Source organism: Oncorhynchus masou, unplaced genomic scaffold (genome assembly GCF_036934945.1).
Source record: "Oncorhynchus masou masou isolate Uvic2021 unplaced genomic scaffold, UVic_Omas_1.1 unplaced_scaffold_1952, whole genome shotgun sequence".
In the NCBI taxonomy this organism is placed as follows: Eukaryota; Metazoa; Chordata; class Actinopteri; order Salmoniformes; family Salmonidae; genus Oncorhynchus; species Oncorhynchus masou.
The window spans coordinates 20,001-35,000 of record NW_027008446.1 but is presented as its reverse complement, the minus strand read 5'-3'; the positions used below and the strand labels follow the sequence as shown (position 1 = coordinate 35,000).

The following is a 15,000-nucleotide window of genomic DNA, read 5'->3' as shown; positions in this document are numbered from 1 at the left end:
ATGTGTATACTGTATCCTACTATCTAACCCTAGGTATAAAGTGAGGTCTAAATAACTCATGACAATAATATATATACTGCCTCTACTGACAGGCACTCAGTATGTGTATACTGTATCCTACTTTCTAACCCTAGGTATAAAGTGAGGTCTAAATAACTCATGACAATAATGTATATACTGCCTCTACTGACAGGCACTCAGTATGTGTATACTGTATCCTACTATCTAACCCTAGGTATAAAGTGAGGTCTAAATAACTCATGACAATAATGTATATACTGCCTCTACTCCAATTTGTAAGTCGCTCTGGATAAGAGCGTCTGCTAAATGACTTAAATGTAAATGTAAATGTACTGACAGGCACTCAGTATGTGTATACTGTATCCTACTATCTAACCCTAGGTATAAAGTGAGGTCTAAATAACTCATGACAATAATGTATATACTGCCTCTACTGACAGGCACTCAGTATGTGTATACTGTATCCTACTATCTAACCCTAGGTATAAAGTGAGGTCTAAATAACTCATGACAATAATGTATATACTGCCTCTACTGACAGGCACTCAGTATGTGTATACTGTATCCTACTATCTAACCCTAGGTATAAAGTGAGGTCTAAATAACTCATGACAATAATGTATATACTGCCTCTACTGACAGGCACTCAGTATGTGTATACTGTATCCTACTATCTAACCCTAGGTATAAAGTGAGGTCTAAATAACTCATGACAATAATGTATATACTGCCTCTACTGACAGGCACTCAGTATGTGTATACTGTATCCTACTATCTAACCCTAGGTATAAACTGAGGTCCAAATAACTCATGACAATAATGTATATACTGCCTCTACTGACAAGAGCTCAGTGTGTACAGTACAGTGTAATAGGGTGATAGTTATATCTAAGGCTATAGCTGTGGCCTGGGGAAACAGAGACAGAGACTAATGATTATACTCCATACTGCCTATACTGACAAGAGCCCAGTGCATCTGAATACATTGTATCTAAGCCTATAACCGAGGCCTGGGGAGAGACAGACGTGAATAGACAGCCTATACTGACAGAAGCCCAGAGTGTGTATACTGTAGGGTGGCAGGTAGACTCGTGGTAAGAGCAATAGGCCAGTAACTGAAAGGTCGCTGGTCCGGATATCCAAGCCGACAAGATGAAACATCATTTGATGTACCCTTGAGGAAGGCACTTAACCCCAATTTTCTCCAGGGGTGCCGTACTACTATGGCTGACGCTGTAGAACAACACATTTCACTGCACCTATCTGGTGTATGTGACAATAAATATATATATATTATTACAGGCTATCTAGAGTAAGCGTATATCAATGGCCTGGGGAGAGGCTGGCTGGCTGACTGACTGACTGGCTGGCTGGCTGACTGACGGACAGACAGGGGTAATATGATCAGGCCTAAACGCAGAGGAAGAGACAGAGACGTGAGGTGGTGTGTTCCACTCAGCCAGGGGCCTGACAAGGCCGTTGCTCCTCTGGTAGATTGGTCAATAATTGATTTGTTTGCATAATTGATGCCCCCTCTTGTGCCAGAACCCTCCACGGAGAACAGAACAGAGGAATAGAGGGAGAGAGAGGGGAGGAGAGAGAGTGTGGAATATAATGAGAGAGAGAGAGAGAGGAAGGGAGAAAGAGAGAGAGAGAAAGGGAGGGATAGAGAGACGCGGTGAAAGAGATTGACGGCAACTGAAAGATTGATGGCGAATTAATGTCATTGCTTAATTGCTTGTCTTGAGTTCAATGTAGAGACTTCCAGGGAGAAAAGAGGGAGAGATTGAGGGAGGGAGGGGATAAAAAAAATATTGGCACCTTTGATAGCCCATCCAACTACCTCATCCCCATACTGTCATTTATATTTGCTCCTTTGCACCCCAGTATCTCTACATGCACATTCATCTTCTGCACATCTATCACTCCAGTGTTTAATTGCTAAATTGTCATTATTTTGCCACTACGGCCTATTTATTGCCTTATCTCCCTTATCTTACCTTATTTGCACACACTGTATATATACTTTTTTTTCTATTGTGTTATTGACTGTATGTTTGTTTATCCCATGTGTAACTCTGTGTTGTTGTTTGTGTCGCACTGCTTTGCTTTATCTTGGCCAGGTCGCAGTTGTAAATGAGAACTTGTTCTCAACTGGCCTACCTGGTTAAATAAAGGTGAAATAAATACAAAATAAATAAAGATGAGCAAAAAATACAACAAATACTGAGCTATATTCTGTGAATCTTTATAGAAAATGATATTATTTTATATTAATAGCTCAGAGAAAAACATTTAGCTAAACAAGTACTGTAATAAAAAAAATGTCCCAAAGATACATGTCAAAATGATTGGCACCACTGTTTTCAGGGCTTCAGCACCCTCCCCTTGCGAGGATAATGGCACTGAGCCTGTTTCTAGAATGCTTTATGAGATTGGAGAACACATCGGGAGGGATCGATCTTAGACCATTCCTCCATATCGAATCTTTCTTTCCAGATCCTTGATATTCTTCGGTCTGCGCTCATGGACGGCCCTCTTTAATTCAAACCACAGGTTTTCAATGAGGTTTTTGCAAAAATGTCCTAGATGAACTTAACAAGGACGCAGAATAGCCCCATAACATCAAAGATCCACCACCATATTTTACAGTAGGAATTAGGTTATTTTCTGCATATGAAGAGTTTATTTCCAAAACGCTATAAATCCATACATTTTTCACGTGTGTGTAAAATATTACTGTCCTCCTTTAAATTCATAGATTTTAGATGTGTATTACAACTGGTTTTGTTGTGAAACTATAGATCCGTTGTTTAGCAGGAATGGAATGTTCTTATCCTGTATATTTAACATATACATTCAACACGTCATAAATATAGCCTCATGCTATAATGTTTGGTTAGAAATAGGCCTCATTCCAAATGTCACCATATTCCCTATATAGTGTACTACTTTTGACCAGGGCCCAGATCTCATATTACTGCGTTGATTCATTTGATGTCACAAATGTATCATCTGTACAGTTATTTACAAAAAAATGACATTATTTGTCCCATTTGACTGTGTAAAACCTTGCAGTGCTACTTTTTTCTCTGCGAGTGAGATGGATATATCTAATTTTGCACCGAATTATGTGTGTTTGTCTCTCTGTAATGAAAGCATATAGTGATAGGTTTCAAACAAATACATGTCTGTCATTTAACAACCCCATGCAATGATTAGATGGAGAAAAAACACACCAATCTCTTTAGTAAGTTCTTTAAAAAAATGGATATATAGCGTTTTAGAATGAAACTCATATGCATCCTTCCTTCGGGGCCAAACCCACCACTGGTGTGATAGAGCCAAAGAGCTCTATTTTCATGTCATCTGGCATAGCACCTGGTTTCAATCCAAGTGCCAATGCCGTTTAGAAAACTCCAGGCATTTACATTTGTTGGTTGTTCTCAATAAAGGCTTTTTTCATGGCAGCCCTTCCAAATAGCCTGTTGGCTTGGAGGTGATGTCTAATTGTAGATTTTGGAGACTTGGTGACCCCAAAATGAACAAGTTCTGCAATTCTCTAACTGTGTCCCTTGGACATTCATTTAGCCTTCCGAACCGTCTTCCTCAATGTGCGTGGGGGGAAGATACTTGGGCCTCTGCCAGGCTAGTTTCCACAAATGTAAGTTCTTTGCCTTTCCCCATGGAGATTCAAGTTTCAACGTTTATTTGCAACGTTCACAGGATACCACAGGTGAAAAGCAGTACAGGGACAATCTTACTGGCAAGCTCTTTCCCAACAGTGCAGTAATAAAGTAATACAAAAAGAGATACGAGGTAAGATAAAGTAATACCAGGATGCAAGTCTACAGCGCATTCAGAAAGAATCCAGACCCCTTGACTTTTTCCACATTTTGTTACTTTACAGCCTTGTTCTAAAATGGGTTAAATCATTTTTCCCCCTCATCAATCTACACACAATACCCCATAATGACAAAGTGAAAACAGTTTTTTAGACATTTTTGCAAATGTATTAAAAATTGTAAAAACCAGAAATACCTTATTTAAATAAGTATTCAGAACCTTTGATATGAGCCTCGAAATTGAGATCAGGTGCATCATGTTTCCATTGATTATCCTTGAGATGTTTCTACAACTTGGAGTGCACCTGTGGTAAATTCAATTGATTGGACATGATTTGGAAAGGCACACACCTGTCTATATAAGGTCCCACAGTTGACAGTGCATGTCAGAGCAAAAACCAAGCCATGAGGTTGAAGGAATTGTCTGTAGAGCTCCGAGACAGGATTGTGTCGAGGCACAGATCTAGGGAAGGGTACTAAAAAATGTCCGCAGCATTGAAGATCCCCAAGAACAGAGTGGCTTCCATCATTTTTAAATGGAAGAAGTTGGGAACCACCAAGACTCTTCCTAGAGCTGTCCGCCTGGTCAAACTGAGCTATCGAGGAAGAAGGGCATTGATCAGGGAGGTGACCAAGAAACTGATGTTCACTCTGACAGAGCTCCAGAGTTCCTCTGTGGAGATGGGAGAACCTTCCAGAAGGACAGCCATCTCTACAGTACTCCACCAATCAGGCCTTTATGGTACAGAGGCCAAACGGAAGCCACTCCTCAGCAAAAGGCACATGACAGCCCGTTTGAAGTTTTCCAAAAGGCACCTAAAGGACTCAGACCATGAGATTCTCTGATCTGATGAAACCAAGATGAAACTCTTTGGCCTGAATGCCAAGTGTCCCATCTGGATGAAACCTGGCACCATCCCTACGGTAAAGCATGGTGATGGCAGCATCATGCTGTGGGGATGTTTTTCAGCGGCAGGGACAGGGAAACTAGTCAGGATTGAGGGAAAGATGAAAGGAGCAACGTACAGAGAGATTCTTGATGAAAACCTGCTCCAGAGCGCTCAGGACTCAGACTGGTGCAAAGGTTCACCTTCCAACAACCCTAGGCACACAGCCAAGAAAACGCAGGAGTGGCTTCGGGACAAGTCTCTGAATGTCCTTGCATGGCCCAGTCAGAGCCTGGACTTGAACCCGATCTCTGGAGAGACCTAAAAATAGCTGTGCAGCAACGCTCCCCATCCAACCTGACAGAGCTTGAGAGGATCTGCAGAGAAGAATGGGAGAAACTCCCCAAATACAGGTGTGCCAAGCTTGTAGCGTCCTACCCAAGAAGACTCAAGACTGTAATCGCTGCCAAAGGTGCTTCAACAAAGTAAATGTCATAATTCAGATTCATATTTACAATACATTTGCCAAAATATCTAAATACCTGTTTTTGCTTTGTCATTATGGGGTTTTGTGTGTAGATTGATGAGGGAAAAAACGATTTAATTTATTTTTGAATATGCTTTAAAGTTACAAAATGTGGAAAAGGTCAAGGGGTCTGAATACTTTCTGAATGCACCGTATACAGAGCAAAGAGGCAAACTCAGCTCCATCATTCATTGAATCAGATGGCTCATTCATCACGAAACCCACTGATATTGCCAACTACTTTCATTATTTTTTCACTGGCAAGATTTAGTCATGACATGCCAGCAACAAACACTGACACTACACATCCAAGTATAACTCATCAAATTATGTAATTTTTAATTCTGCAACACAAACAAAGAGCTACAGTTAGTTTTAGAATGGGTGGCAAGGAATAAGCTAGACTTAAACGGCTGGCCCTTAAATGTACACGGAGAGCTAACATGAATAACATGTATATACATCTCTCAAGGCTTAAAGGGGAGAAGAGATTGACTTCATCACTACTTGTGAGACAGAGACACTAAGAGAAAAGACAGAAATTGACAGAGACACTAAGTGAAAAGACAGAAAGAGACAGAGACACTATGTGAAAAGACAGAAAGAGACAGAGACACTAAGTGAAAAGACAGAAAGAGACAGAGACACTAAGTGAAAAGACAGAAAGAGACAGAGACACTAAGTGAAAAGACAGAAGGAGACAGAGACACTAAGTGAAAAGACAGAAGGAGACAGAGACACTAAGAGAAAAGACAGAAAGAAATAGAGACACTAAGTGAAAAGACAGAAAGAAATAGAGACACTAAGTGAAAAGACAGAAAGAGACAGAGACACTAAGAGAAAAGACAGAAAGAAATAGACACTAAGTGAAAAGACAGAGAGAGACAGAGACACTAAGTGAAAAGACAGAAAGAAATAGAGACACTAAGTGAAAAGACAGAAAGAGACAGAGACACTAAGAGAAAAGACAGAAAGAAATAGACACTAAGTGAAAAGACAGAGAGAGACAGAGACACTAAGTGAAAAGACAGAAAGAAATAGAGACACTAAGTGAAAAGACAGAAAGAGACAGAGACACTAAGTGAAAAGACAGAGACACTAAGTGAAAAGACAGAGAGAGACAGAGACGCTAAGTGAAAAGACAGAAAGAGACAGAGACAGTAAGTGAAAAGACAGGAGACAGAGACACTAAGTGAAAAGACAGAGAGAGACAGAGACGCTAAGTGAAAAGACAGAGCGAGATACATACACTAAATAGAGACGCTATGAGAAAATAAAGAAAGAGATTGAGAGGTCATTAGAGCCAAGGCAGGAGAAGACTAGTAAGGACACTAGGAAGCATCCTCACACACACACGCACGCACACACGCACGCACACACACACACGCACACACGCACGCACGCACACACGCAGTGTTGTATAAATAACCTTGTGGGGACACACAATTCAGTCCCATTCAAAATCCTATTTTCCTATTTTCCTAACCTTAACATTAAATCTAACCATAACCACAAAACCTAACCCTAACAGTAAAACTAGCTCCTAACCCTGAGCCTAATTCTAACCCTAACACTAATTCTAATTCTAACCGTAACCCTAAACCCCCTAGAAATAGAATTTGACCCTGAGGGACTAAGAACATTTCCTGAGTTGGTCAAAGTTGTTTACTATTCTTGTTCACAAGAATAGTCACACACACACACATTAAGCACATCACTATACCTTGAGCGTCATCTCTGCTACAAAGATGGCTGTGAAGACGTAGTTGGAGATGGTTAGGAAGACTCTTTCCTATACATAGAGAGAGAGAGATGGAGGGAGAAAGAGAGAGATGATGGAAATAGAAGATCATTGACTTGACACCACTAATTATATTTGTATGGTTGAAACCTAGTGGTGAACTTTGATCCTGACCAGGCTGCCCTGCATGATCTTGGGTCTCTCCAGAGCCACGGTGATGCAGTTGGAGAAGATGAACGCTAGCACCACATAGTCAAACATCTTGTAGGCTATGATGGACTGGCATACCCGCCTGAACCTGAGAGAGGGAGGCAGGCAGGTGGGGAGGGAGGGAGATAGTGGAGAGAGAGGGAGTGGTATTGGGAGACAGAAAGGAAGAGAAAGAGAGCAAGAGGGAAAAAGATAAACAATTTAAAAACATGTGTTTTGTAACATCGCTACTGATTAAAACCCATTATTGTGCCTCATTGACAGAGAACTGGGGATTGCTCATCATTCAGTCAGATAATAGCCCCATTTTCTCTGATTATTTCATTTCCTTTCAAAGCAATTCCGATTAACTGGCGTTGTAAAGGCACCATGCTCCATAGAAACACCACTACAATAGAGAGAGAGAGAGACACACAGAGAGACCCAGAGAGACAAGCAGAGAGATACACACACAGAGAGAGACACAGAGAGACACTCTGTGTCTCTCTGGGTCTCTCTGTCGAGGTCGGGCAATGATGATGGGCGATTAGGCCTGACTTGTAGTCTGCGTTCCAATTCATCCCAAAAGGTGTTAGATGTGGTTGAGGACAGGGCTCTGTGCAGGCCAGTCAAGTTCTTCCACACCGATCTCAACAAACCATTTCTGTATGGACCTCCCTTTGTGCAAGGGGGCATTGTCATGCTGAAACAGGAAATGGCCTCCCCAAAACTGTTGCCACAAAGTTGGAAACACAGAATCATCTAGAATGTCATTGCATGCTGTAGAGTTATGATTTCCCTTCACTGGAACTAAAGGGTCTAGCCTGAACCATGAAAAACAGCCCCAGACCATTATTCCTTCTCCACCAAGAGCTTTACACCACTCCAGCCAATGCTTATCATTAGGCATGGTGATCCTAGGCTTGTGTGCGGCTGCTCGGCCATGGAAGCTCCCGACAAACAGTTATTGTGCTGACGTTGCTTCCAGAGGCAGTGTTGCAAATGAGGACAGACGATTTTATGCGCTTCTGCACTCGTTGGTCCCATTCTGTGAGCTTGTGTGGCCTACGTCTTCAATGCTGAGCCGTTGTTGCTCCTAGCTGTTTCCACTTCACAATAACATCACTTAAAGTTAACCAGGGCAGCTCTAGCAGGGCAGAAATGTAATAAACGGACTTGTTGGAAAGGTGGCATCCTCTGACAGTACCACCTTGAAAGTCACTGAGCTATTCAGTAAGGCCATTCTACTGCCTATGTTTGTCTATGGAGATTGCATGGCTGTGTGCTTGATTTTATACATCTGTCAGCCACTAGTGTGGCTGAAACAGCCTGAATCCACTCATTTGAAGAGGTGTCCACAGACGTTTGTATATACAGTGTACCTCCACAGCTAACATAACACTGTTGCAATGCCTTCCAGCCTGAGCTCCATCTCTGAGCCCTGAGGTGGATTTATTGTTGACCAACAGATAGAGGATCACTATGGGAAGCCTCCCTTTGCTACCTCAGGGACAGAGATCCATACACTAATGAGGCAGGCATTCTGATAAGGTGGTGCTCGGCAATTCTTCTCTCGGGGAGTGGGGATCCACAGGCTGTGCAGGCTTTCGTTCTAGCCTAGCACAAATGCATCGGATTCAACCATTTTTGAACAAAACACCAAAGCCTTGAATTGCTGTATCAGGGGTGTTAGTGCTGAGCAGGAAATGAAATGAAAGAGTGAATGAGTGAAAACAGGGATTGACAGACAGACAGACCTGTTCTGAGGAGAGAAGAGGAAGACAGACCAGTCCTCTCTGGTCTCACACCACTCTGGCCTGTACACCTCCATCATCTTCTGGATACGGAAACACAGACTCTGGAGGAGGGACACAGCACACACACACACACACAATGTCAGGATACACACACAGTCAGAATACACACACATGCTCATGTGAACGTAGGCAGGCAGGGAGGCAGGCACGCACATACGCACACATACACACACAGTTTGGTGAGTGAATTCAGTACACATAAACACACTGGTTCTAGACAAAGAGAAACGGCTATACTGTATAATACAATAAGATCATTCCGATTATTCCACCTCCCAAGAGAAAGATGAATCTTCTGTCTTAATTGTTTACAAGAGAGGACACTTTGCTTTATCAACACCAAGAAGCATAATATCCAGCATCCCCATTGGTCTGCTCTACTCAGTGACTGGGTCCCAAATGGAACCCTAATCCCTATATAGTGCACCATATGCCCTGGTCAGAGTAGTGCACTACATAGGGAATAGGGTGCCATTTTGTGTAACTAGCATTATTAATTGTCCCTGGTTCAGCCCTGTATGTATGGGATTGTTTACTGTTGAAACAATAGAATCCCAGGGGAGAGACATAACAGGGAAGCTACTGGAGAATGTATTCCAGGATATTTATTTTATAAACTGCTATACACAGTGTGTTTATTCTACTATAAGCTGCCTTGTGCTGCTGGTCATGAAGAACACTGGTACAACAACAGTTCCTTCTCTCCTATCTACAGTATCTGTGTTTACCAAGACGTCAGGATGTCACTGGGACTGTGAACCTTCCAGGGTGTTTTTAAAGTGAATAGGACTTTATCATTGTTCATCATCACAACCAAGTCACTTTAATCTCATCATTCAGATCCTCCTCCCTTACTCCTCACCACACTCCCCACCACACTCCTCACCACACTCCTCACCGCACTCCTCACCACACTCCTCACCACACTCCCCACCACACTCCTCACCACACTCCTCACCGCACTCCTCACCACACTCCTCACCACACTCCTCACCACACTCCCCACCACACTCCTCACCACACTCCTCACCACACTCCACACCTCCACACTCCCCACCCACCACACCACACCCTCACCACACTCCTCACCGCACTCCTCACCACACTCCCACACTCCTCACCACACTCCTCACCACACACCACACTCCCCACCACACTCCACCGCACTCCTCACCACACTCCTCACCGCACTCCTCACCGCACTCCTCACCACACTCCTCACCACACTCCTCACCACACTCCGCACTCCTCACCACACTCCTCACCCCACACTCCTCACCACACTCCTCACCACACTCCTCACCACACTCCTCACCACACTCCTCACCACACTCCTCACCACACTCCTCACCACACTCCTCACCACACTCCCCACCACACTCCTCACCACACTCCCCACCACACTCCCCACCACACTCCCCCACACCCTCACACTCCCCCCACCACACACCCTCACCACACTCCCCACCACACTCCCACCACACTCCTCACCACACTCCTCACCACACCACCTCACCACACTCCTCACCACACCTCACCCCACACTCCTCTCCACACTCCTCACCACACTCCTCACCACACTCCCCACCACACTCCCACCACACTCCTCACCACACTCCTCACCACACTCCTCACCACCACACCACCCCTCACCACACTCCTCACCACACTCCCACCACACTCCTCACCACACTCACCACACTCCCCCACCTCCTCACCACACTCCCCACCACACTCCTCACCACACTCCTCACCACACTCCCCACCACACTCCCCACACTCCTCACCACACTCCTCACCACACTCCTCACCACACTCCTCACCACACTCCTCACCACACTCCCCACCACACTCCTCACCACACTCCTCACCGCACTCCCCACCGCACTCCTCACCGCACTCCTCACCGCACTCCTCACCGCACTCCTCACCGCACTCCTCACCGCACACTCACCGCACCCCACACTCCTCACCGCACTCCTCACCACCGCTCACTCCTCACCACACTCCTCCTCACCACACTCCTCACCACACTCCTCACCACACTCCCCACCACACTCCACCACACTCCTCACCACACCACACTCCTCCCACACTCACCACACTCCCCACCACACTCCTCACCACACTCCCCACCACACTCCTCACCACACTCCTCACCACACTCCCCACCACAGTCCTCACCACACTCCTCACCACACTCCCCACCTCCCCACACACTCCTCACCACACTCCTCACCACACTCCTCACCACACCACACCCTCTCACACACTCCCCACCACACTCCTCACCACACTCCTCACCACACTCCTCACCACACTCCTCACCACACTCCTCACCACACTCCACACTCCTCACCACACTCCCCACCACACTCCTCACCACACTCCCCACCACACTCCCCACCACACTCCTCACCACACTCCTCACCACACTCCCCACCACACTCCCCCACCACCACACTCCTCACCACACTCCCCCACCACACACCCCACCACACTCCTCACCACACCCACCCCTCACACTCCTCACCACACTCCCCACCTCACCACACTCCTCACACCTCCCCACCCACCCTCTCACCCAACCTCACCCAACACCTTCCCACCACACTCACCAACACCCTCCTCACCCAACCTCACCCCACACCTCCCCACCACACTCACCCACACCTCCTCACCCAACCTCACCCCACACCCCGCCCACTCACCCACTCCTCACAACCTCAACCCACCACACTCCCCTCACCCACCCCCTCACCACACCCTCCCACCCAACCTCACCCCACACCTCACCCAACCACACTCCTCACCACACTCCACCCAACCTCACCCTCCCCCTCACCACTCCTCACCCTCACCCACCCCCACCACACTCTCACCCACACCTCACCCCACTCCTCACCCAACCTCACCCACCACCTCCCCACCCCCTCACCCACCCTCCACACTCCAACCTCCTCACCCCACACCTAACCACCTAACCCACCCACTCTCACCCCACACCTCCCCTCACCCCAACCTCACCCCACACCTCACCCAACCTCACTCCATACCTCCCCTCACCACACCCTCACCCCACATCCTCACCCCACACCTCCCCTCACCCACCCACTCTCACCCAACCTCATCCCCACACCTCACCCAACCTCTCACCCATCCTCATCCAAACACATCTCACCACTCACTCATCCTCACCCCCACACCTTCCCCACCCTCACCAAATCTCTCACCCATCCTCATACACACACATCCACCTCACCCCCCAGACCTCCCCCTCACCCCCAACACAAACTCACATAGTCAATGTCATCGTCCAGGTCCTCTCTGTCCTTGCGTGTGTTGACCTGAGGGAACACCTCTGTCAGTCGCTGTGGATGTGGATGTGGATGTGGCGGTAGCTGAAGTTGAAGCTGGAGCTGGGCTGATGGGGCCTTCCCATTGCAGTCCTGGTGCTCCCCCCCAGCCCCTCCACCAACCAACACACTGGAGAAGCTCTTCTTCCTGGGGTAAGGCAGCATTGATGCCAGGGGGGTCCCCGGGACCTGGAGGAGCTCCGGCAGCTCCAAGGACAGCGCCCGGCGGTCCCGCCGCGGGACAAAGTTTAGGGCCAGGAGGGGAGGAAGGTGGGCGAGGTGTGGAGGAGGGTGATGGGGGAGAGGAGGGACTCCTGCTCGGCCGGGTGGGTGGCGTCCTCTGCAAACACATCTCAGCGCAGGCTACCCCCTCCTCCTACACCCAATCCCAGGCCCAAGGCTCGGGAGGGGCGACCCAGGCTGTTCCAGCTGGACCGCCGGCCCCACATTGCCTGGGTCTGGGAGGCAGGGCGGCCCCAGTTGTGGTACAGGGAGCTGCTCCCCCGACACTGGGGGAGAGAGAGGGATACAAAGAGGGAGAGACAGGCGGAGTGGGAGAGGGAGAAAGAGGGAGGGAGAGGGAGAGAAATACATAGAGGGAGAGGAAGAGAGACAGATGGAGAGGGAGAGAAAGAGACAGACAGAGTGGGAGAGGGAGAAAGAGGGAGGGAGAGGGAGAGAAATACATAGAGGGAGAGGAAGAGAGACAGATGGAGAGGGAGAGAAAGAGGCAGACAGAGTGGGAGAGGGAGAAAGAGGGAGGGAGAGGGAGAGAAATACATAGAGGGAGAGGAAGAGAGACAGATGGAGAGGGAGAGAGACAGATGGAGAGGGAGAGAAAGAGACAGACAGAGTGGGAGAGGGAGAAAGAGGGAGGGAGAGGGAGAAAAATACATAGAGGGAGAGGAAGAGAGACAGATAGAGAGGGAGAGAAAGAGACAGACAGAGTGGGAGAGGGAGAAAGAGGGAGGGAGAGGGAGAAAAATACATAGAGGGAGAGGAAGAGAGACAGATGGAGAGGGAGAGAAAGAGACAGACAGAGTGGGAGAGGGAGAAAGAGGGAGGGAGAGGGAGAGAAATACATAGAGGGAGAGGAAGAGAGACAGATGGAGAGGGAGAGAAATACATAGAGGGAGAGGAAGAGAGACAGACGGAGAGGGAGAGAGACAGATGGAGAGGGAGAGAGACAGATGGAGAGGGAGAGAAATACATAGAGGGAGAGGAAGAGAGACAGATGGAGAGGGAGAGAAATACATAGAGGGAGAGGAAGAGAGACAGACGGAGAGGGAGAGAGACAGATGGAGAGGGAGAGAGACAGATGGAGAGGGAGAGAAATACATAGAGGGAGAGGAAGAGAGACAAAGAGGAAGAAGGATAGAGATAGAGGGAGAGTGAAAGGGAGAGAGAAACCATTAGGCCAACCCAGCCATTTGCAGTGACTGCAGAGGGATCAAATAAAGAACTGAGGAAAAAGTTCAATGATGGGCAATTTCTTTTTAAATGGGCAATTTGAAGTCATTTCCTGAATTGATTGCAACCATAGCAAGACACATCTTGTTCCGACCCAGTCCGTTACAAACCAGTTCTCCTTCCCATTGTACCCCCCTCCCTCCCTCTTTCCTCTTTCCTCCTCTCTCCAGTCTCCTCCCTCCCTCCTTCCTCCCACCACTCACCAGAGCCCTGCCCTCCAGGTTAGCCCTGCCCTCCAGGTTAGCCCTGCCCAGAGAGATGACACTGTTTTTGCGTGAGCCCAGAGCGAAAGTGAGCCTGTCGGCCGTGTACAGACCCGTGGGAGTTGGGGACAGGTCCAGGTGACCGTTGGGGGTTAGGGTGCAGATCTTAGGGTCTGGGAGAGAGAGAGGAAGGGGATGAGGAGAAGGAGAGGGGAGGGGAGGAAGAGAGAGAGAGATTGGAGGGATAGATGGAGTGAGAGAGTGAGAGAGAGCGAGAGAGAATCAGATAGAAAGAGTCAGCACGGAACTGCAAAGCACATCTTGGAAGATAAAAGAAAATGGCATAGACTGACTCAGCACATTCTCACCCTAACCTGGTCTGACTAGCTCATGGAGTGCACTGTAAGTCTGTACAGTAAGATACGTTTAGTTTGTGTATGTCCGTAGGGAGGAGAAGAGAGTGGGAGAAGTTCTGTTGTAACACATGTATTATTGAACATTTCTGCCTCTTCCACTTTAGAGAGACCAGGCTTGATCTGGGAAACATTCCTAGCCTGGTCCCATCTGTTTGTGCTGCCTTCCTAACAATGGCATTGCCATTGTCATGGCAAACATAACTGTAGGATTTAGCAAAACTGCACAAATGTATCTGGGAGCAGGCCAAAGCATTCCAGCATCACTGACTGGTTTGCTGTTACTCTTTACGTTTCATACAGTACATCTATTCAAAATCATTCATACATCTTTTGAAAAAGGGAGGTTTGACATTAGCAATGGCATTAATAGACTGGGTGAACTGTCCCCTTGGTGAATTCTGCAGCTTCACTGACTCAATATAGAAGTCAATGGAATCTACCTTGTAGTGGTTGCTGTACAACTAACCTCTCCCAGTTAACCTGTTCAGCCACTGCGGCTTTACAAGGTAGTGTTTCTACAGTTTCTACA

The 15,000-nt window shown here is 47.2% G+C and overlaps 1 protein-coding gene across 1 annotated transcript in view; it reads right to left on the bottom strand.

Moving 5' to 3' along the window:
- The window catches only part of LOC135532630 (voltage-dependent T-type calcium channel subunit alpha-1I-like), a gene marked incomplete at both ends in the record, with an annotated part of 82,487 nt that overhangs the window by 53,713 nt on the left and 13,774 nt on the right, over positions 1-15,000 (bottom strand). The window contains 6 exon segments of the mRNA XM_064960098.1: positions 7,003-7,071; positions 7,195-7,318; positions 8,967-9,067; positions 12,326-12,681; positions 12,684-12,891; positions 14,056-14,228. Coding sequence (XP_064816170.1) covers positions 7,003-7,071; positions 7,195-7,318; positions 8,967-9,067; positions 12,326-12,681; positions 12,684-12,891; positions 14,056-14,228 — 1,031 coding nt within the window.